The sequence below is a fragment of the Hevea brasiliensis genome, chromosome 11, assembly GCF_030052815.1.
Source record: "Hevea brasiliensis isolate MT/VB/25A 57/8 chromosome 11, ASM3005281v1, whole genome shotgun sequence".
NCBI classification, from domain to species: domain Eukaryota; kingdom Viridiplantae; phylum Streptophyta; class Magnoliopsida; order Malpighiales; family Euphorbiaceae; genus Hevea; species Hevea brasiliensis.
Window position 1 is genome coordinate 7626412 of NC_079503.1, and position 25324 is coordinate 7651735.

A 25324-nucleotide genomic window follows, 5' to 3' on the forward strand; every position below is an offset into this window, starting at 1 on the left:
GCAAACATAAGTCCATTGAAAATAAACATATGAAGTCATTGCTTTGCAGGGAAATGCCATAAAATAGTTATTCAAGACCCCACTAGCTTGGACAAATCGAGCACTGAAAATGCCAAATCTTCAGCAGTGCTATATGGGTTTTTCCCACCCCCGGCCTTGAACCTACAAGGACATACAAAAAATGCAGATTTTATGTATTTCAATCAGGTCAACTAGAAGAAACAATGTTATTTCAGCAAAAAAAAGCTAATGCCTTGTCAATCTTCTGCTAACTTGAATTCTTTTTCTATTCAACTTCTTAGAAAATGCGAGAAATTAAAAGAAAAATAAGTAAAACAAAAAAAAAAAGCTAATGTTAAAGAAATGGGTATGCTTGTAATGAAGATAAGGACTGCAGAGATGAGTTTATGAGCCCTCAACTCAAGCATGCCATCTTCACTCCTATAAAGGGTTGCTGAATTTCGAAAATTATGTGCCATAGTTGAGATCATTAGTAATTTTTTGCAAAATTTATAAGATTATTGTTGATATAGTACGAATAAAAATCCGATCCAGAAGGAAAAGGATTTGGATCTTCAAATTCGAATTAGATTCAAATTTCATTAAGACATAGGATGCTTAGTTAGGGCATAATATGTTACATAAGGTGCTCAATCAGAACATGGTATTTTTGGATAAGATATAATGTGTTTGGTTGAGATATAATATGTTCCGACAGGAAGCAAGAAGTTTAGATGGAATGCAGGATGCTCAGGCAAGGCAAAGTGTTCGGGAAGTTTAGAAGTGGATGCATGCTAATAGGATGAGTTGGGTTTTCGCTGAAAATGTAGCTACATTGTAGGTGAAATTTCTGTAATATACGAAAGAAAATGATTGGATATGAGTTGGCAAATCTTGAATAAGGTAGAACAGGCACCATACTCAATACTATAAATATGGCTCATTGCACTTGCCAAGGTATGCGATTCTATTATATTATTACTATTCTATTATATTATTCTATTATATTATTACTTTTCAGTATTTGCTATTTCTTTGGCATTTACTGACTTGAGCATCAAAATGGCCCTGCTTAGGCTACCGACCTCACCTCTTTTCAACACTAAGACCATTCACTAACCCAAGAATTTTAGGCAACATCAGTTGTATTTATGTATATTTTTCCCATTGTTTTAGTAACAAAAAAAAAGTATTTTTTAAACCTTTTTTTCCTCCAAAAAGTTACCTAGTAGTGTTTGGATCAATGGAAACAAAGAGAGAAAAAAAAAAAAAAAAGAATTGATATCTCTAAATTTGTTATCCTGTCATGGGATGAGTTCTTGAAAATGATCACCATTTTCAAGAATGCTACTAGAAAAGAAAGAAGACTTTTTTTTCTCCCTCCTTGGATTGAGAGGTGAGAAAGATAATTGGATTAAATGGAAAATTTTAAGTCACGAATTATTAATTTTGGAAATTAAGGTCTATGTTTAATTATTTATTTATGCATAAGAGTGGGAAAGGGATAAATTATCTGTGTATAAAATTTAACTCCAAATATAAATTATGTAGAATTTAACTATTGTATTTCATATTTTAATTTTTTTTTATATCAAATATATAATTTCATTTACAAATGAAATTTCATTATACATTTTAAATTCATTGATTTGAGGTACAATCTTTCTTTGTATGCTTGGATTGGAAACCTACTGAGCCCTGAAACCCACTTCAACTTATAAGTTCTTCAATAGTATGGGTGAAAAGTTCTTAAAAAAAAAAAAGAACTAAGCATTCCAATATATTGGTTTTACAAGGAATGGAGAACTTTAGCCATGGAGAAAAGTAATGGAACAGGGCGAAAGAGAAGTTCCTCGATTTCTGGATGGAAAGAGGTCAACCTACGTTTCTCCTCAGAGACACCAATACCATGAAGCCCGGAAGGTTCAGGGCTGAGAAAGGGATGAAACCAAACTGACTCTAAGTGGCTTCAATTGATTTTGATTCTAAGGTGATTTTGGAATGGATTCAATTTGATTTGAAGTGGATTGAATTTCAGTATATAGATGGTTTGATTCAGTTTTAATTCAATTTCAAATTCATCCTATTTAAAATAAATCAAGTTTTTTCAAATTTGACTATTTTATTTTCTATTTATATTTTCATTATGAAGAGTGAAACTCTATGCTAATCAATGATATTTTTTTAATCACGAGACATCATTCGTTTCTTACGGTTCTTTTTGCACATTTTTACCTTCTATAACGATGATTTTAGTTGCTGAGCGTGGCAAATTTCTGTCACGAGCAGGAGAGGGTGACAAAGTATAGTACGTAGGCGAAGCATATGGAGTAGAAAACAGCGTTCAACCATCTATATCAATCATCATAATAGAAAATCTCTTCCAAAAAGATGACCCTAATTTTCTTCATTGTCATTTTCTTCTTTGCTTTCTTTCTTCTTTGCAGAAGAAGACAAATCCATCTCCACATCCTCTCCGTCCTCTTCTTTTATAGTGAACAAAACCTTTAAACGGTCAGTATAATGCAGGCTGCTTTAGAATCTCGTTTACAGCTGTGCGTAGGCATAATTTGCAAGAGTGATGACGTCGTTGCTGTTGCTATTTCTGCATCAACTTTGATGCGAGAGCTCTGATTCTGGATTGGATAGAATGACTCATCACTTAACTTTCTTTTTTCTTTCTTATGCATATTTCATTGCATTAAACACCCAATGGGCTAGATACACAGATAAAGGCTTACAGCCAGAATTAAAATAAAATAACCCCAACCCAAAACAAGACCTAGCCCCTTGACCCAACTCATCGAATCTATAATCTTCTCCTACGTTGAAGCACATAGAGAATCACGAGTTCTCAACCATCAACTATATATGAAAAGGTGACTATTTGAATAATTTATCAAGATTATCGATAAGTGGTCTAAAATTAGAATTAAAGGAAGATTGAGTTTCTCTAATTTATCCTTATTTTGCTTTGTATTTTTATTGTGAAAATTAAAAATTACAGATAATAGAAAAAAATTAATTAGTTTTTTAAGAAAATGAATATTGAGATAGATAAAAATTTGAGAGACTAGAAAATTATAGAGATGAAAATATTAGAAAGGTGAGAAATGAGAGAAAAAATCCTAGATTTGAAAATTAAGAGAGATGAAAATATTTGAGATAAAAATAATTTAAATTATTTAAAATGTTTGATATTTATAAAAAAAAAATATTTCTAAAATATCCTTAAAAAACAAAGAAACAAAATCCCTAAAAATTTAAAGAAATAGACACCAAGTTTAGGGACATAAACCTAAATTCGATTAATATTTTCAAAACTTGAACCCATCTCAAGCCTGATTAAAATTTATTTTCAATTATTCAAATTCGTCAGAACTCGATTATTATTACCCGAAAAATATTAGAACCCATTTAATTTTATATTTTTTAATTAAAAATCTACATAAAAAATATTTTTATTAATAATTCATATTCTAAAAATTTAATAATTCTATAAAATATTTTAATTTCATCTTACATAAAATAAAAAATATAAAAATTTATAAATATTATTATAAAAATATATATTTTATATTTAATTAAATATTTATATAAACGAATTTAAATAACATATATCTAACATGTAAAATTTAAATCTATCATAAATATTAAATTTTAAGCCTAAACTCATCCTAAATTTAATTATATACTATCTAAACTCAACTCATCCAATTAGATTAGGATTAATTAAATATACATAAAAACACCAAGTCCAATTGGATTTGGGATTAACAAAACTGCCTACGCGTCTATGGCTATGCTTGCACCTCAAGCAGTTACGCGTCTATGGCTATGCCTGCAGATTGGCGTACAACAATTTCTGTTTCACCGACCCTTTGTGGGCAATTCACAATTCGATCGCATGTTGATTATACTTTTTGATCCTCTTGTATACGAGTGAAATAGCAATTTCTCTCTCTCATATTAAAGTTTGTATTCTTCCGTTACTATTCAATTCGATGCCGATATATTTTAAATTTTTCAGTGCCAAAGAGTATGATTCCATCTCTGTGGATGGCTCTGTTATTTCTGTTGATGCTTTGAAAAGGAAAATTTTTGAATATAAGTATAAATCTAATATGAAGTCTCATTCTAATGGTCTATGTTTTGGTACTGATTTGGACCTTGTGGTCATTAATGCCCAGACCAATGATTGTTACGTTGATGATATGTTGATTCCTAACAATACTCGTGTCTTGATTCGCCGTATTCCTGGAACGAGGCGTGGCAAGCCCATAGACACTGCAACTATTGTTGTTATTGAAAAGCAACAGCCACTTAGTTCCTTTTATCGCACTGGTTCATCCAATACTGAAAATGTTGTTACTGCTTCATCCAGAAGCACCCCCGTAAATGCTGGTGTTAGTTCTGTGTCTGCAAGTACTATTACTAGTTTGTCCTCAACAAAATGCAGTGGAGACGCAAGTTTTGGATATGATGATGGGTTTGGGGACGATGTGTTTGTGATTCCCAGAATGAAGCCAGCTCAGTCTAGCATGACAAGTGTAGATGTGGAATCTGAGGAGGACAGCAAGATTAAGGCTTTAGTCAATACTCCAGCCTTGGACTGGCAGCTTGAAGGTTCTATTGGTGTGGGTTCTAGGACCCAAGGCGTGAATCGTAGGGGTTGCGGAAGAATGGATGGCCATGGTTTTGGTGGATTGTGGAAGAAAACACCGCCAGAAGGTTATATATGTCACAGGTGTAAGGTGCCGGGACATTTTATTCAGTATTGCCGAACAAATGGAGATCCAAATTATGATTTCAAAAGAGTAAGGCCTCCTACTGGTGTTCCCAAGTCGATGCTGGTGCCAAACCCAGATGGCTCTTATGTTTTGTCAAGTGGTGCAACTGCTGTTTTGCAGCCTAATGATGATGCTTTTAAGAAGGAAATTTTTGGCTGCTTCCCTTCAAAGAGATCCTGGTCAGTTAGTGATCTTCCACCAGAACTCCTCTGCCCCTTGTGCAAGCAAGTAATGAAAGATGCTGTATTGACTAGCAAATGCTGTTTCAAGAGCTTTTGTGATAAATGCATTAGAGACCATCTAATCATCTCTAAGTTGAAATGTGTATGTGGAGCAGCAAACGTCCTTGCTGATTCTCTGATTCCAAACATGACACTTAGAGATACAATTAATTGCTTTGTGGAGTCTAGTTGTGGTAATAGCAGTAGCGGTGAAAATGCCAAAGGCAACTCTTTTCGAGTTATGAATGTGGAATCGGCTCACTGTTCGCAACCTCAGATTTCTACAAAAAAACTGCCTGCAGGATCATTTCAGGAATCGAAGAAGACAACTCTTGATAATATAGAAGACGAGGCAAATAAAATGAAGCTTCTTGATGATCCATACCAGATTGCTAAAAAAGCTAGAACTACAAGAGCAGCTGATGTATCTGAAGCCACTGTTGGGTCAACGAGAATGAAGGATACAAGTGTTCTGGTGGTTGAGGAAGAAGTGCAGGAAGAGGTGGTTTCTCGCGAGGGAGGAAAGAATAGGAAAGTGGCTGAGGATGAAGTTCAGAAAAAATTGGTTTTCAGCAGGGGAGGAAAGAAAAAGAGAGGAATAAAAAATTCTCAAGATGACTCTCACAGCTTTTTGATGCCTGTTGGCTCTTATGCATATAATCCATATTGGGCTGGTGTGCAGGCGGGGATGGAAGGATACGTAGCACCTTATTATGCTGCTGGTGCAATGAATTATGGGCTGAGCCCCTTTGGGACTACATTCAATGGCATGATGAATCAAGCCTCTTTCAGTATGCAGCAAATGTGCGGCAGGCAATGAAGCTATTGGCGCAAAGCTCTACAATGATTTTAACTGCAATTGTTCCTCTTTTCTATTTTCTTTCAGGGCTATATGTTTTTTTTTTTTTTCCCCGTATTTCAGGGCTATATGTATAAATAATCAAATCCAACATTGATACAGTGATGTAGTTTGGTCTAAACTTGACTTTTACTTATAGTTGCTGGTTTGGTATTTTAATAAAATTTCCATTTTTTCCTAGTACATTTTTTGCTTATTTTATTTAGTAGTATGATGAATATTTTGAAAGCGTATTCATAAGTACATTATTAGGATTCCATTTTGATATTAAATTGATAGGTAAGATGGTGGGCATGTGTTGTAATTGTCTCTGGATCCATGAATCTTATGGAACTCGTCTCGTGCTTTTCTTAGAGAGGAATATAAAATTCTCAGGAATAAAACAATATTGGGAAAACTATTCTTTTGGAAATCTTCGTTTTACATTTCTTTATAAAAAGTCAACACACAAATTAAAATAAAGTTTAAATTAAAAATTTTGTATGAATTTAATTATTAGGAGATTGGCTAAAAAGTGTGTAGTATTGAAGGTGAAGAAGCAGGAGGAAATACCTGTGATGTGCTACAATGGTACTGTGGAAAGTGGTGTTGTTCTTATAGAAAATAATGGTGATAATAAATGATTTATGTTTTTCATCTTTTAGGAACTTTGTTGTTAACATTCTTCTTTGGTATAATCTCAAGCAAACCCATCATCATTTTTGCCCTTTTCTTGAAAAAAAAAAAAATCAGTTTATCACTGCAATCTTCTGGTATCATGGATCATCTTTTAATAGTTCAATGTTTTTATAAATTGACAAGTCTAATTATTAATCCAAACAATTTAATTAAAAAATTGGTTAAATATAACAATTTCATTCATTTGATGGTATTTCCTCAATTGGCTTTTGAGCAAAGAGATTAGACAGCTGGCCTATTGTTAATTCCTTGAGGTTCCTGTACTAAAAATGTGGCATCATACACAACAATACAACACTTCTTCCCAAGACATTCCTACAAAAGCCCAAAAACTTTCACTTAAGTGCAAATTACTACGCAAGCAAATCAAATGTAATAAATTTAAATTGGCAGAAGATTATCTCCTCCACCTTTTCCACCATATGCCTACTATGCATAGCACCAGAGAGCCCTTCTGGAAGGAGTAGCATATGGTCCCTTGGAATTTCCATGGCTAGAAGTGGAGTTCATATCAGATTGGCTTGTTCTCAGCACACTAATCACTTACAGCTCCTAGTATCCATGTTATTAAATTAATGGTAGATTTAGACAGGCATCTAAGGATATGATTGTAAAGTGATTAAAGCATGTTATCTAAATTGATAAAACTAGAAGGATATACAACTGAAAAAATTATATAAGTTGATGATTTTTATTGTCATGAAGCCTAATTTATGTATACAATAGTTTTTCTGCAAAGCAATAAATATTTGCAAAGAAAAATATTCTTTTATGCATTGGTACTAAGGTGAAATTCTCTATCGAACTCAGGGTGGCATCACCATTATAATGTTAATTTGTTGACAGGCTATAAATTTTTTTTAAGTGAGTGAATGATTGGAATGAGGACTGTTGAACTCAGGACACTGTTGAAGCTGTACAAGTGTCAACTAGAAACTTGCTAATGAGAACATTGGTACCACAGCATAGGAGGTAGTCCTTAAAGCTAAGCATCGTGATAGCAGTTCTAAATACTTGGGGAAAGAGAAATCTTTCTGATCTAAGTCAAATTTGAGAATTTGATGTCACAGGATCACATGCCAATTATTATTTTGCTATCCAGCACCTGCACAGTGAAACTAGATGGCAGTAAATATCGGATTTATTCAATTACAAACTTGTAACATGGTCTTATGTTTCTGCTGACAATAACGCCTAATTAGTGCAACAAATGCTCAATCCTTCTTGTGTTTATTTATTCATTTATATTTGAGAAAAATAAGCATGTATAAGGAATAAAAAAACCTTAATAAATCAGTCAATAAAAGATCCTCCAGAATAGGGGGATGGAGGATCTTCAATCCAAACGATAAAGCAATCGGCAATTAGTGATAATTTTCTTTCCCAATTTGATAGATGCATGGAGTTGCTTGAGATGCCCCCACTTTGGCTTATTCAAATTCCCTGCAAGTCTTAAACTTTTATGCCATGACATTGTTAATGGCAATATTTGATATTTTTGCTGGCAATACATCAATCAAGGTTTAAAGTATATATCAACATAGATTTAATTGTGAATTACCATATTCATCAATTGGAACCTTATAATCATATGATGTGGTTATATATGGACCTCCTACATTGCTTCCAAAGCTGATTCCTCCATGATACTGAATGGAGGTTAAGAAAAACTTGTCAATAAGTTAAAGCAAACGTAAGTCCATTGAAAATAAACATATGAAGTTATTGCTTTGCAGGGAAATACCATATAATAGTTATTCAAGACCCCACCAGCTTGGACAAATCAAGCAACTGAAAATGCTAAATCTTTAGCAGTTCTATATGGGTTTTTCCCACCCCAGGCCTTGAACCTACAAGGACATACAAAAAATGCAGATTCTATGTATTTCAATCTGGTCAACTAGAAGAAACGGTGTTATTTCAGTAGAAAAAAGGCCTACTATCCACTTCAATTCTCAAAATTTTTGGACTTATGGGATTGTTTGGATGGAAGGTATCACAGTAAAAGCCCTTGCAGGTATCAATCTGCAGCACAACATGGAACAGAGCCATTAAGAGGCCAACCAGTATGAATGTTACTTTAAACTTCTGTGACTAAATTATTTAATGCTGAAGAATTAGAAATAACGAGTACAATGGGTAGTGGAGCATCTGGTTGCTGGCACATAATCCATAAAACTCAAATGTTTTAGGCTACAGCCATTTGTGCACGCCATTGAATGTAACTTTTCCCTGCATTTCTGTGAGGTCCTGATACTACACCACCGAAACTGAATGAAATAGTCAATTTGGTAGTAAAAGTGTCAATGCTCATTCAGAGAGTCAAAGCCAAGCCAAAATATCGAAAGTGGTGATCAAAGTGTCAAATGCTTATTCAAAGAGTCAAAGTCGAGCTAGAGGTGACTCAACCACCTAAACTGAGTAGGATCAAACTCAACAAAAGATAGTTTAGTCTAGGTCCAAACGGGATAGCAACAAGAGAAGGAGCAAAGTTATCGCTCAGGAAACAAGCCAAGCAAAATTTATAACAAGTAATACTAGCATCAAGCAAAGATCAAGCCGGATTATAAGGAAAAAATCTCTGGATGTCAACCTAAGATTGTCTCTGTGATTAAGGCAAGACCATTTTCCTTAAAACTTATAAATATTAGAAGCAGCTAGGGGGATCGAGAACATTAGTTTTGTAAAAATTCACTATTGAATTATTCTCTTATTCACAACCTATGATTTCCAAACTTGAGTGTCGTAGTGGCTGGATGAAGGCCACCGACCTCACATTTTGTTGTTTTATAGGGTTATGTGCCACAGGACTGGACTTTAGAAGTTCATAGCAGCATCAGGTCCCATGATGTTTCCGTATTCATTCTCAATCTGTTATGCACAAACACAAAAGTCAGCAACTTTGAGACAAAAAAAAATCCTAGTAATACAAATATAAATGCTACTTGAATCATATAGGAGAAAGAAGGAAAAATGCTATAAATGTAAAACGTGTGCAAGAATTATAGGTCCTCTCTATGGAGCAAACGTTTTTGCTTCTTTCAGGATGTTTACAATTTTAGTGGTAAAAGTTTGCATTTCATTCTATAGAAAGCAAAATTATAGTGCTCATATCAAGTATTGATATGAACATTGCAAAGGAAAAAAAAATAGAGCAAGTAAAAAATGAAACCTTGTAAATCTCATTGTCTGTCCTCAATCCAATGCCTGGAGCATTGTCCAACCTCATAGGGAAGTCACTGAGATGCATATTAGTATTCTCTTTACAAGCATATTATAAAGAAACCCATTATTCCATTCAGCACAAACGTAACAGCTAATCCGCAGAATGACATGAAGTCCATCTTTTTGAATGAGAGTGAAGAATTTTACAATGTCCAAATTTCCAGAGAAATTATATACACACACACACACACACACACACACACACACACACACATATATATATTAGGGGAGAAAATCAAAATTTTCTTTTTCAACTTAAAAGTCTAGCAGCAATTCAAACCAACCGCAGGATAGGCTCATGGCGATCCCAGAAGACATAAGTTTTAATAGCATCAAGGCTGCCCTCCTTGGACTTGTTACTTAGATAAAGTCACATCTGCATACCACCACATAATCATAATACTTAGAAGTATAGAATCAGGAAATGCATTTGCATTTAAAAGAACTGCTTGTTTTCTAGAAGTGCTAGCACCAGCTAGTGAACAATGATATTTTCAATACCTTAGGGGTACTGTAGAGATAGTGAATTGCACTAGAGAAAATGATTTTGTGTTCACCATTGATGATAATGGCACTAGAATCATATTCAACTGTTGTTGCTTAGCACAAGCATAGTAAAGATAAACTTGCAATGAAAAAAATCACAATCTAAGAACTTGACAACATCTTGAACAAGAAATGATTGTTCTTTTTGTATCTTTTGATAAAGTAGAAAAGGTAATAAGGAAAAAGAAAACAAAATAACAAAATAAAGAAAGAAGTGGCAAGCTTCCCTACCCAAATTGAGTTAAAGCAGAATGCTTTCTCACCATTGATGTAAAGTGACACTTTTACTGTCTGATGGTTGCCGATTCCACAAAAAATTAACTGAAATTATCAGTAATGAAATATTTTCTCAATGAATGCAATAAGTGGTAATCTAAGTTGAACCCTAGAGACTGAGTTGCTAAATTTCGTACACATGTATAACAGAAAAAGAAACAAAGGTTGGGGAGGGGGGGGGGGTTGTAACACTAAATCAGAAGAAATCAGGTTTAGAAATTAAAGAACTAAATTTAGGTATAAAACTCTCAATTTAAACAAAATTCAGTCTAAGGTAATTTGCATTCCAATGCATGATTCAATCATAGACAAAAGAAATACAATTATCACTTATTGAATACTTAACGTAGATTTACCAAACAGCGAGGTAAAACCCCTAACTTCTCTATACTCATCAATTCAAGCCCATCACTCTTGTTGACTCTAATTATTAATTGAATTGGTATTAAGCAATCCTCATCAAATTAATAACTGCTTTAAGAATAGAAAGTAGTTAAGCTCGAACAACGATTTATAAAGCATAAATCATTTAATTCACCCTATTGTTTCCTTAGGCTAATTTCAAAAACTTGAATCATAATCAAGAAAACCTAATTGTTACTCACATTCAATCTTACACAACAATTACGGATTATGAAGATGAACTAGCAATTAATCACATCATACAATTAACTAATAGGCCTTTTTAGCAAATCATTCAATAGATAAAAAATAATGAAATCGAGAAATAATAGATATTCAAAAAGGCATAATTTAAATTAAGAACCTAATCTCACAAATTATGCATAAGAACTAGATTCACTTAAACTGAATTTAGAAACTTAGACGCTAATGTTCATGGCTTACAAAAGAAAAATAAAATGGAGAAATTTAAAACTATGGACGTGAATGGAGAATGAAGGTGTCGAAGGTCTGAATGAATGTGTGTCTCCATTGTTGCCAAAGATGTCTTTATAATCAAAAAGCTAATCCACAGATAAAAACCAAACTTGGAAAATTTTTGAAATTTAAAAAGATAGATTCGCTACTCTACAATCATGGCCAATTTTTAGCCACTTTTCTTCCAATTCTGTCTCTGACTTCTTCAAGAAAGTTGTAGCCCTACTTCTTAGCTTTCCAACGAGTACTCATTTGCCCAAATCGGAGGTTTACAGCCCAAGTTATGGGCTAAAAACCGAAACAGGTTCTGTCAGGTGATCCAACCCAAAATGACGATTTTGCTATTGTTTTTGATAATTAAAACGGCTTTATCTCGCTTCCAGCCCTTCACAACAATTGTAGAGGCGGCCTCTGAGGTTCAAATGGACCTGAGTTTTCTTTGATTGGACATCTAGAGCTCCAGATATGAATTAAACACCAAACATGGTCTCAAAGGTCCATACTAAAAATCTGTTCTGGCTTCAGGGCTAATTTTGATCGTCTTCGAGGCTGAACTGAGCTTTGGTCCCTCTTAGAAGTTTGTAGTGCTCTATCTTAGCTTTTCAACAGATCAAAAGACACTCAATTTGAAAACCTAAAACTTAAGTTTCACCTGAAAAACCAAACAAAGGTCAAGGTAAAAAGATGTTGGAAATTCCCCAATTTAATGCCATTATTCCAAAAACTCATTAAGATCATGCCTAATTGATACGAAATGCCTAACCAACTGAATTAAATATAAAAAAAATACTAGAAATACTAAACATGATGGGAGTAAAATTAATAAATTATACACTTATCACTGTCACTTGTTCTTTAAGTTTTGGTTAATGATTATTTTGTAATGTATTAAAGTATGGGTTAGTATGGCTGATTTCAGTTTAGCAAAGTGAGTAAAGCATGGGGCTTTCCTTGTAAAACTTAACTTAATGTTATAGTGCTTGTATATATTTTGAATTAATGAAATATTATAGTAGAGAAAGGGAGTTCTCCTGCAGTTTTTCCCCATTTTCTTTGTTCGTTATGCTTACAATTGGTATCGAGGCATTTAGATCTTAGATAAGGAGTGTGAGAGAAAACAAATAAGAGAACTTGCACTATAAAAACCATAAACACTTGAGTGTTGTTCATGGCCTCTAGCAGCTATTCATCAATTGCACCCCTTGTTTTTATAGGAGAAAACTATGTCTTTTAGTTTATCAAAATGAAGGCCTATATAAGGGCTTTTGACCTTTGGGAGGTAGTGGAAACAGGGAGAGATCCACTACCATTGGGAGTTGATCCTACATTAGCTTAAATAAATCATTACTTTGAGGAATGTGCAAGAAGTATAAAGCTTTGTCCTATTTGCACCAAGTTATATTTGATGTTAGATTCACAAGGATTATGGCTTGTGAAACAGTTAAAGAGGCATGGGATAAGCTTAAGGAAGAGTTCCACGGCAGTGACAAGACAAAACAGATGTAGATCTTGAATCTCAGAAGAGACTTTGAGGTTCTGAGAATGAAATATTTTGAATCAATAAAAGAATACTCAGATGGACTTATGAAGACCATAAATCAGATAAGGCTACTTGGGGATGAGTTAACAGATAAAAGAATAGTACAGAAAGTGCTTGCAACCTTACTCGAGAGATTTGAACAAAAAATCTCTTCCCTTGAAGACTCTTAAAATCTTTCTTGGATCACTTTGGCTGAGCTAGTGAATGCTCTACAGGCAATAGAACAAAGGAGTGTGAGGATGGAAGAAAAATATGAGGAAGCATTAATGGCAAAACAAAAAGGCAAGGTTCAAGCTACTTCAGAAAGGAAAAGATTTAAGTAGAAAGATAATTTAAAAGCAAGAAAGATGAAGGCTATAAGGAGAAAAACAAAGATAGCAAGTTCCCACCATGTCCGAATTGCAAGAAAACAAACCATTCAAAAAAATTTTGTTGGTTTTGACTTGGAATACATTATAGAGCTTGCAAAAAGTTATGCTATGTTGAGAAAGTATACAAGAACAACGGTGAGCGTGTAACACTCCTCACTCGTCTACAGTGTAGCCGAGCAAGGAATGCACATTCGGTGCTGGAGCACCCTATCTTATGCTGTCCTGTTCACTATTAATTTCAAAATTTTATTTGTTTAAAAATGGTTTAGGCACTAACGTTATTTATTACAGTCTGACTAATGTGGTAAATACCATAAGGTCTCAATAATCATAATCACAGTCTCATTCATAATCACACTCAGCTCTTATATCGAAATTCTCAATTTCATCAATGTACATAATTTGCAACTAATTGCATAAAATCACAGTCTACAATTCAATACAATTTCTTAATTTAAATTACAACATAAGAAATAATTAAAATATACAAAATATATTATATGCTAAATGTGAGCCCTATCTACATGCATTGCTGAGGAGGTGATAACCTTGAACTCTTCTGACACTTCTGCAGATCTGAACTCCAAAAATCTCAGTCAACTGTCTACTGGTTTTACCTCCAGTACCTGCATGAGGAAACAATTTCATCGCGCTAAGCATTTCTGCTTAGTGGTGAAATAATACAATAATAAAATAATATATACAAATAAAGAAAGAAATAAATCATAATTCAGATACTCAGAAATCAATTTAATTTGGTATGGTATTTCTAGTATCAACTATCTTATATACTAGTTTGTTCCTCTTTGGAAGTGCTAAGTTTATAACCTTTCAATAATAATACCCAGTATACAAATTATTCTAACTGTATTGTATTTTAAGTCTCTAGGGTTCTACAAATTGTATTTTTGTTATGTTTCTATTACTAATCTCTTTTACTCATTTCATTCAATACTTAATTTAATTGTATTGAAATTTCATTATACTTAACTTAACTTAACTGCCTGAATGAAATAATATTTTAATTGACTGCCCGTGTAGCCTATACACTGACCAGAATAGATAAATAGATAAAATAGCACTGGGTACCTAATACCTCAAGCCGTCACACCATCAGTCACAAAGTATCTCTCGGTGTGCAAACAATGGATGAAATAGCACTGGGTACCTAGTACCTTGGGCCATCACACCATCGGTCATAAAGTATCTCCCGGTGTGCAAACAGTGGATGAAATAGCACTGGGTACCTAGTACCTCGGGCCGTCATACCATCGGTCACAAAGTATCTCCTGATGTGCAAACAGTGTGGCTAAGAAGCCATATAATCAATCAGGCAATAAGCTGATGCATGCATTTTATATCATCATTTAGGTGTAATTTTTGCACATAATTTACCCTTGTTCATAGTTATTATTATAGATATTAATATACATTTAGTCAATTTTATAATTTTTACACTTCTTAGTTTAATTTTTGGAATTTATTTGTTTTGTAGGTTAAATTTGGAGAAATTTGATGTATTTTGATCAGAGTAGCCATTTGGAGGAGATTAGAGTTGAATTGTAAAAAATTTTTGAAGTTGAGTTAAAAAATGGCCGAGAGTTACACAACCTGCAGCACAACCGATTTAGCTTATGTCGCAGGTTGTGTCGAGCGTCAGATATTCAGGCAGATTGTTGCACAACCTGCGACACAACCGATTTAGCTTATGTCGCAGGTTGTGTCGATCGTCAGATATTCAGGCAGAATGTTACACAACCCGCGACACGACCCGCGACACAACCGATTCAGCTTATGTCATTTTTACTGGAAATGGCTGACGTGGCATTTCCGTTACTCTGATTTTTTACCTCACCTTCTCTGGAATCTTCCACCTTTTTACTCATTCTAGGGCAGTCCCCTCACCTATATAAAGTCTCCTTTATCATTTTCTTTCAAAAAGGGAGGAAGGGAGGCAATTTTGGCAAGAAAAGAAAGAGAGAAAGGGGGAGCACGTCTGTCCATTTTCCAGTAGCTGCAGAACCCATTTTCTCCACTTTCCAGCAACAGCTTCTTCTGCATTTTTCTAGGTTTTTCTATTCCTTAACTTAGATTTCCATTATTTCTTCATTTATACATTTGGGTTTGTTTAGAAACTATAATTAGTGAGTAGTTACTGGAGATTCTAGAGATGGGTTTGTAAGTATTGATTTGTATTGTGGTTTTTGAACTAATTTAGCCATTTAAATGAGGTTTGTTACATTTTGATTTATTGCTTGTGAGCTTGTTGCCTTGCTTGATGAATGGGCCCTCATTAAGTTAAGCTTTAATCCTTAATAGATGGACTAGAAAGTGAATATTAGGGATAGATAATCTTGCAATAAACTTTGTTTTCTTGGTGTTAGAGATAAGCTAAGAGAATTAAGGGGACTTTCCAAAAATCAATTAGAGCATTAATTGGGTTTTTGTTAGGTTTGAAATACCGTGAAAACAGGGTTTGATTTAATGAAAACCAACTTTGAGATGCTTGAAAAAGGTTTTAAAAATTTAAGAATTGATTTCCCTCAAAATTGCAATTCTCATGTGTTTGGCTAAATTAGGGATAAACCACATGCAAACAATATTAAAAATCCAATCTCTAGAATCACTTTAATTTTTATTGAATTTAGATTTAATTCCTCTCAATTTTATAAATAGCAATTTCAATTTAAATCTTGGTAATCTAGTTTAGTTAATTGTTTGATTTAGTTTAAATTCCTCAAATAACAATTTTAATTTCAAATTTCATTTTACATCTTTAAATTTTGTCATTCTAATTAGCTTATACTTTTATTTCCAATTTAAGCACAATTCCCTGTGGGATCGATATTATTTTTTTAAAACTATACTACTGTGACCCGTGCACTTGCGGATTACACACATCAAGTTTTTGGCACCATTGCCGGGGAATTGTTTGTTTTTAAGTTGGATTTTAATTGTTTTAAGCTAATTAGAATTTTTATTTTCTTTTATTTTCACTACTGTTCCTTGTGTTTTTCAGGTACTTTCCTTGTTTATGAGACGATCGAAAAGCACAAGTGATACTGAATTGTTGTTCAATCCAGAAATTGAAAAATTCTGTCGAGCCAACAAAAAGGAATACAAGAGAAGAAAGGAAGCACGAAAAGAAGAACAAAAAAGATTTGAGCAAGAGGAGATAATTGAAAATATGGAGAATCAAAATAGAGCTATTGGTGGAAACAATGGAGGAAATGAGCAAAATAGGCAAAATGAAGTGGTTAATCAAAATAATCCTCAGAGAAGATCCATGTTGGATTATGCTTTTCCTAGATGTGCTGATGTGAGAGATAACAGACCTATCATTGGAGCTAATCAATTTGAGTTAAAGACTGGTCTTATTCAAATGGTTCAAAATTCACAATTTGGAGGTAGTCCACTTGAAAATCCTCATTCTCATTTGAAGAAATTTTTGATGATATGTGGTACACAAAGGCAGCCTGGAGTTTCAGATGAAGTGATTCGGCTCACCTTATTTCCATTCTCTCTTCGGGATTCAGCATTGGAGTGGTATGACTCACTTCCACAAGCTACTATAGCAACTTGGGAGCAGCTATCTCAAGCTTTTCTATCTCGATTTTCCCACAGGAAGACCACTCATTTGAGGAATTTGATGGTAGCTTTTAAGCCAAGAGATGATGAAACTTTGTATGAATCTTGGATGAGATTTAAGGAGCTTGAAAGGCAATGTCCTCATCATGAAATACCAAAATGGATGATTGTTCAGAATTTCTATACCAGAGTTACTCCAGCCATAAGAAACACAATTGATTCACAAGCAGGAGGAGATTTCATGAGAATGACAAGTGAAGAATGCTATGATCTATTAGAGAAGATTGCTCATCATACCCATTTGTGGGGAAATCCTAGAGCACTTGAGCCAAAGAAGGCTGGGATTTATGAACTTGACTCAATTAGCCGCATGAATGCAAGATTTGATCGATTGACTCGACTTCTTAGTGATTTTTGCACAAAGGCAACAACCTCAACTCCTACAACTATGCAACAAGTTGCCTTCACAGATGGAACTCAAAGTTGTGGAGTTGATTACTCTTCTTATGGTGATGATTATTTGCAAGAACAAGCTGCTTATGCAGGAGGTTATCAACAGAAAGCTATGGGGAACTCTTTCTCTAATGTGAACAACTCAACATGGAGACCACAAGCAACTTTTGCTCAACAAGGTCAAAGATCAAATTATCCTCATAACCAGCAATATAAGCAGCAGAATAGGCCTCAATTTCAGCCTCAATTTCAGCCCACAAGGCAGCCACAACCTGGATATCAAGCAAGAGCACAACAATTCCTTCCACCTCATGAACCGAAGCCAACCTTGGAAAGCATGATGGAGAAATTTTTTGCTGAACAAAGCAAGATGAATAGCAAATTGGAGGAAGAAATGCAACACATGAGACAAACCATGGATTAATTACAAGTCCACAACCGCATGTTGGAGACTCAATTGGCTCAATAAGCAAGCTCATCGGGAAGCAACTCCTATGGGAAACTACCTAGCCAACCACAAAACCCTCATGAACAATGTAAGGTAGTGACCTTAAGAAGTGGTAAGAAAGTTGGTCAAGAGAATGAAAACAAGAGAGAAGAAAAAGAGAGCACAAAAGAAGAAAATTCAGTTGAGAGCAAGAAAAATGAAAAAGAAGAAGAAAGCCAAAGTGAGCAAGATGAGGGAGAGAAACCATACATCCCACCTGAACCTTACAAGCCCACCCTTCCCTACCCTCAAAGATTCATCAAGCATAGGCTAGACAAACAATTTGGCAAATTCCTTGAAGTGCTAAAGAAGTTATATATCAATGTGCCATTCACTGAGGCACTATCTCAAATGCCAAGTTATGCCAAGTTTTTGAAGGAGATTCTTTCCAACAAGAGAAGGCTAGAAGATTATGATACCATCAACTTGGGAGAGCAATGCAGTGCTATAATTCAAAAGAAGTTACCTCCCAAACTCAAAGATCCGGGTGTGTTTTCCATTCCTTGTCATATAGGTGATAATTGTATGGCAAATGCCTTATGTGACCTTAGAGCTAGTGTTAGCCTAATGCCTCTTTCAATTTATGAAAAATTGAATATGGGAGAGTTAAAGCCCACAAACATGTATCTTTCATTGGCTGACCGTTCAATTAAGTATCCAGAAGGCATTCTAGAAAATGTGCCTATCAAGGTTGGGAAATTCTACATTTCGGTGGACTTTGTCATTTTAGATATGGAAGAAGACACAAAAATTCCTATCTTATTGGGAAGACCCTTTTTGGCAACAGCTGGTGCATTAATTAATGTAAAGGGTGAGAAATTGACACTTAGAGTGGGAGATGATCAAATGATATTCAACATCAATCCAGCCATGAAAAGGAAACATGAAGAAGTTGATTCTTGTTTGCGGGTAGACATTATTGATGAGATTGTTCAAGAGCATTTCAGAAAAAAGCTATCCCTAAGATCCTCTTGAAAATTGCTTAATCCATGGTAGGAGCATTGATGATGATAATCACAACATAGCTGCTTTTGCACAATACTTGGAGAGCTCTCCACCACATCCTGAAGCCACAAATTTTTAGCATGAAGAAGTGCAAAATTTGGAGATCAAACCACCATCATTAAAGGTAGAGGATGCCCCAAAGGTAGATCTTAAACCTCTTCCATCCAACCTCAGGTATGCTTTTCTTGGACCAAATGGAACATATCCTGTTATAATTAATGCATCATTGACTGATATTGAGAATGAAAAATTGTTGAGAGTTTTGAGAGAATATAGAAGAGTTTTGGGTTATGCAATTGATGATATAAAGGGAATTAGTCCAACAGTTTGGATGCATAGGATTTTCCTAGAGCCAAATAGTAAACCTTCCATTGAACACCAAAGAAGATTAAATCCTACAATGAAGGATGTTGTAAAAAAGGAAATCCTAAAATTACTAGCTGCTGGAATTATTTACCCCGTTTCTGACAATGAGTGGGTTAGTCCTGTGCATGTTGTATTAAAAAAAGGTGGGGTGACAGTTGTTAAAAATGAGAATAATGAATTGATACCCACTAAAACTGTTACAGGATGGAGAATGTGCATAGACTATAGGAAGTTGAATAATGCTACAAGAAAAGACCATTTTCCCCTTCCTTTTATGGATCAAATGTTAGAGAGATTAGCCAAGCATTCTTTCTTTTGTTACTTAGATGGATATTCTGGTTTCTTTCAAATTCCAATACATCCTGATGACCAAGAAAAAACTACCTTTACCTATCCCTATGGCACCTTTGCCTATCGAAGGATGCCATTCGGATTGTGTAATGCGCCTGGAACATTTCAAAGGTGCATGATGGCCATTTTTTCTGATTTTATTGAAGAAATTATGGAGGTCTTCATTGATGACTTTTCAGTGTATGGAACTAATTTTGATTCATGCTTGACTAATTTGTCTAAAATCTTATAGAGGTGTGTTGAAAATGATCTGGTGTTGAATTGGGAGAAATGCCACTTTATGGTCCAAGAGGGGATCGTTTTAGGGCATTTGATCTCAAATAGGGGAATTGAAGTGGATAGAGCTAAAATAGAAATTATTGAAAAAATGCCCCCTCCAACCACTGTCAAAGGAGTGCGGAGTTTTCTTGGACATGTCGGATTTTACCGGTGATTTATTCACGATTTTTCTAAACTTGCTAAACCCTTAACAAATCTCTTGAATCATGATGTTAAATTTGATTTTAATCAAGATTGTATGGTTGCTTTTTGCAGGTTGAAGACGGCCTTAACAATAGCTCCTATCATGCAACCCCCGGATTGGACTTTGCCATTCGAAATCATGTGTGATGCAAGCGAGTTTGCTGTTGGAGCTGTCCTTGGCCAGCGAAAAGATAAAAAACCTTATGCCATTTAATATGCAAGCCGAACCCTTAATGAAGCTCAAGTTAATTATGCTACAACTGAAAAGGAGTTCCTTGCGGTAGTATTTGCACTCAATAAATTTCGTTCTTATTTGGTCAACTCAAAGGTAATAGTTTTCACTGATCATGCAGCAATAAGGTATTTAATGAGCAAGAAAGAAGCTAAATCTAGGTTGATTAGATGGATTTTGTTACTTCAAGAATTTGATTTGGAAATAAGAGATAAAAAAGGTGTTGAGAATGTGGTGGCTGATCACCTTTCTAGGATAAAAACTGAAAATAAAGATGATGAAATTGTGCCAATTGATGAGTTTTTCATGAATGAGCAGTTGTATGTGTTGAATTCTGCACTTCCATGGTTTGCTGATATTGTGAATTTCTTGCCTTGTGGTGTCTTGCCACCTGATTTATCTTGGCAGCAAAAGAAAAGATTCTTGCATGATGTTAAATTTTATTCTTGGGAAGAACCTCTTTTGTTTAGGAGATGTAATGATGGAATAATTAGGAGATGTATACTAGAGGAAGAAATAAATGATGTTATTTACCATTGTCATTCCTCTGAATATGGTGGTCATTTTAGTGTCTCAAAAACTGTTGAAAAAGTATTGACATCAGGTTTCTATTGGCCTAATATGTTTAAACATGTGAGAAATTTTGTAAGCAAGTGTGATAGGTGCCAAAGGGTAGGCAACATTTCCAAGAGAGATGAGATGCTACAGTCCATATTAAAAGTTGAATTATTTGATGTGTGGGGAATTGATTTCATGGGGCCATTTCCATCTTCTTATGGGAATAAATATATCTTGGTAGGGGTGGATTATGTATCTAAATGGGTAGAAGCTATTGCTACACCTACCAATGATGCAAAAGTTGTGGTGAAATTTCTGAAAAAATTTGTTTTAACTAGATTTGGTGCCCCACGTGCCATAATCAGTGATGGTGGTAGCCATTTTTGCAACCACCAATTTGAAAAATTGATGAGAAAGTATGGGGTAAAGCATAGGATTGCCACACCATAACACCCTCAAACAAATGGCCAAGTAGAAATCACAAATAGAGAAATCAAGCAAATCTTGGAGAAAACTGTCAATAAGTCCAGAAAAGATTGGTCCATTAAATTAGATGACACTCTTTGGGCATATAGAACAGCATTTAAAACCCCCATAGGAACTACACCTTATAGGTTAGTTTTTGGGAAATCATGCCATTTGCCCGTAGAGTTAGAACATGAAGCTTATTGGGCCATAAGAGCAATCAATTTTGATTTACAAGCTGCTGGACACAAAAGACTTTTACAACTTGATGAGTTAGAAGAATTGAGACTTGATGCTTATGAAAATGCTAGGATCTATAAAGAAAGAACTAAAAAATGGCATGATAAGCATATCAAGAAAAAGGACTTTAAAGAAGGAGATTTGGTTCTCTTATTCAATTCAAGGTTAAAATTTTTTCCAGGAAAATTAAAATCAAGGTGGTCAGGTCCATTCAAAATTGTGAAAGTTTTACCTCATGGCGCTGTAGAAATTTTTGGTGAAAAATCGGGTAATTTCAAGGTAAATGGGCAAAGGTTGAGGCACTATTCAGTTGGTGAGCCAATTGAGAAAATAGCAACTTGCTATCTCTCTCATTCTCCATAAAATCTTGAGTGAGTATGGTCAAGCTAAAGACCTAAACTTAGCATTTTTGGGCATAACTCACAATTTTTTATTGATTCTTTATTTCTTTTATATATGTATTTGTTTTAAGTCTTTCTATACTCCTTATTCGGAGTTTAACATTGTTCTAATTTCCTTGTGCAGATGGGATGCAATGCATTACAAGCAAATGAGCATAAAAATTTTTATTTTAGTTTTAGCTTTAAATTTTAGTTTTAAATTTGTTCACTTATAATTTTCATCTTTCTTTTGTTGAGTATTTGCTGGTGATTCTTGCTGGATTCATTGCCCTTTTTAATTCTAAGAGAAAATTTTTCCAAACCTTGTCATCTTGGTCTAAAAAAGAAAATTATTTGAATGTGAATGTGTGAATTGGTGCTTTGAAAAATTATTTTTTTTATGAGTATTTGATGAACATAACAAGTTGAACAATTAGAATTCATGTTATGAAGGTTTAATCATTTGAAATCTAATTTCTTTCAATTTTTTAGGTGCTATGAAATTTGGTCAAATTTGGGCAGCATATTACACAACCTGCGACATAACCGGTTTTGCTTGTGTCATCGCTTGTGTTCGTTGGGCACATTTTGGGCAGATTGTTACACAACCTGCGACATAACCGGGTTTGTTTGTGTCGTCGCTTGTGTTCGCTGGGCACACTTTGGGCGGTGTGCACAACTTCCGACACAACCCCCCTATCCTTATGTTCTAACTTGTGTCGCATGTTTGTTTTGCAGGATAAGGACTCACTTCACCTGAATGGGCCACAGCTACCCCAAGCCCAAAAACCCATTAATCCATTTTGATATAAAAAAAAAAAAAAATAATAATAATAATAATAAACCAAATCCAAAGCCCAAAACCCATACCCCATAAGCCCAAGCCCGAAACCCAAAACCTAAAAACCCAAACCCATAGCCCAAACCCATAGCCCATGCCTTCACCTTCTTCCTCTCGGCTTAGCCTCGACATGACCCCCCTTTTCACCGTCACCTTCGTCCTCACAGTCACCTCCACCACAAACATTTTTCTTCGACTTCTTCCCATTCTTCTTCTTTTTCAATCCCTTTCCTCCATTTCGCCATGCCCGACTCCCCACTCTCCTTCGAAAACTCCCCTCCCCATTCCTCACAGCCACCGCAGCCCCAAACCACTCCACCCATGAATGCCGACTCACCGGCGGCCCATTCTGGTGATGCCCCCATCGCTTCATACAAGAAGAAAAAGGCCAAAAACATTAAGCCGCACAAATCAACAAGCGGCGTCAAGAGGAAGCGACCAGAACCGGCCACACAACCCCTCCCAGTCTCGGCCCCAATGCCTGCTGCACCTGCTGTCCGACGTGGCATCCCAAAATCAGCGGTCAAGCGCCCAAGTACATCAAAAGATAACTTCGCAATTCCCTCCTCTTTGCCTGCTGCTAGACATTGGGTATTACCTACTGCCGAAATAAAAAGAAATAAGGCAAGAGTCGAAGCTCGAAAAATGGTTCAAACTCGGTATTTGGATGTGTTTACTCTTAAATCTTTGAAGATATATGATGAAATGCAGACTCTGTTAGATGCTTTAGGTTGGGTGCGATTTGCACATAAACAGGAACTGGTTTACCCCATTTTAGTGCAGGAATTTATGGCCTCCCTGTCCACTAGTAAGCATAAAAATGCCTTGGATAATGACTTGACAATCAATTTTAGATGCCTTGGTCAAGATAGGGTGCTGTCTATGGATAATTTTCACCATATATTCGGCTTTCCACCTGATGGTTTGCTCAAAATACCTACTAGCCAAAGGGACTATAATGGGTATGAATTTTGGCAGCAAATTGCACCTTCAGCAGGTACTTTCAAACCGGGGCACAGTAAGGCCTCTAAGATTGAGAGTCATGCCTTGAGATTACTTCAGAGATTAATTGCAAATACAATTTTGGGAAGAGGAACTAGTGTTGGCACAATGTCTCAGTATGATTTATTCTTTTTGTGGTGTGCAAAAACTGGTAAAAAAGCTTCACCTGGTTATTATTTTTGCCGTCATGTGATCCGCCAGACTACTAGGGGTACTGGTAACATTGTGTTTGGAGGTTTGGTCACACCCATTGCACATTATTTTGGCTTCAATCCTCAAGTCCACAAGTGTGCTGCTGTTCCAACTGGTTTGCTATTTTTGGATGGGCCTCATTTGGCCAACTAAAAATTCTGTATCAAAAATGAGGCTACCAAGCTATATGAGATTCCTGCACCAACCGCACCACCACCTGGCTCTCCCACTGCAATTAACTCCTCCTCAGCATCCGAGAAACCATCCGAGCAGCCTTTTCCACAACCTCCACGCCAGGCTCCACCAGCTGCCCAACCTGCTTCATCAACAGCTTCTGGACCATCCATGGCAACCCTACTGACATTCATGGAGAATCTCAGTGATGAGATCTATTTTTTTCGGCAAATGACGGATGTCTCTTTTCAAACATTAAGGGATTTAGCTGATATATATTTGGATAGAAGTGTTGAAATGCAAGACGAGTTGAAAGTCATGCGAGCTAAGCTGGAGAAGATCGAAACAAACCAGGCACTGATTTTGAGCATCATCTCTCCACAACCACCACCAAAAGCACCACCACCTCCACAAGATAGCAAGGGCAAAGGAGTTCTCATACCTGACTGACCAGCTTTTATTCTCCATTTACATTTCATGTCTTTAATTTCGTTACTTAATTAATTAATGTTTTGAACTTATTTAGTTAATATTTTTCTTGTGTTGTTTTTCTTTTACTTGAACCATTTACTTCAGTATTTTTTTTAGTTCCTCAAAAAGTACATTTTCTTTTGAATCTTTAGTACTTTGCTCACTTGCTTTGATATGCTCCTTTGGAATTTACACTTGATGATTATATTTTTTAGCTTAACTTCCTTAATTCAACTTTTTGAGTTTAATTGATTTAATGAATTCCATTGCACTGTTTCTTTTGCAATGAGTGCAGCAGCTGTCCAAATTTTACTTAATTAAATTGGCTGCACTTCAATGAGGTAACAATTCTCATCTCGACTTGTGTCACTTTCAACACAAGTTGTGATATCGCTTATGCAAGGTAATAATTCTTTATGCACATATAGCCAAATTATCCCATTCCTTGCACTCTTTTAACATTGAGGACAATGTTCATTACGAGTATGGGGAGAGGGTAAATTTTTGCAAAAATTATTTTCCTTTTCACTTGCATATAGTGACATACTCATTAATTCATACTTGTACATATTCACATACATACACTTGCATATAGCTTCATACATTTAGTTATGCATACTTAGTTACATATAGGTTGACTATACATTTATACACTCATGCATTTCATTTATT

At 35.2% G+C, this 25324-nt stretch overlaps 1 protein-coding gene and 1 non-coding gene across 2 annotated transcripts; one reads left to right on the top strand and one right to left on the bottom strand.

The window, feature by feature from the left end:
• The first annotated feature begins 3846 nt into the window (after window positions 1-3846).
• On the top strand, window positions 3847-5918 carry LOC110653679 (E3 ubiquitin ligase PQT3-like). Its single transcript, XM_021809432.2, has one exon. The coding sequence runs from the start codon at window positions 4005-4007 to the stop codon at window positions 5829-5831; it is 1827 nt and encodes a 608-aa protein (XP_021665124.2). The 5' UTR covers window positions 3847-4004; the 3' UTR covers window positions 5832-5918.
• Window positions 5919-17019: 11101 nt separating this feature from the next.
• Window positions 17020-17126, bottom strand: LOC131170918 (small nucleolar RNA R71). The gene has a single exon (XR_009141682.1). It is a non-coding gene; the product is annotated as a small nucleolar RNA R71 (small nucleolar RNA).
• Window positions 17127-25324: the final 8198 nt, after the last annotated feature.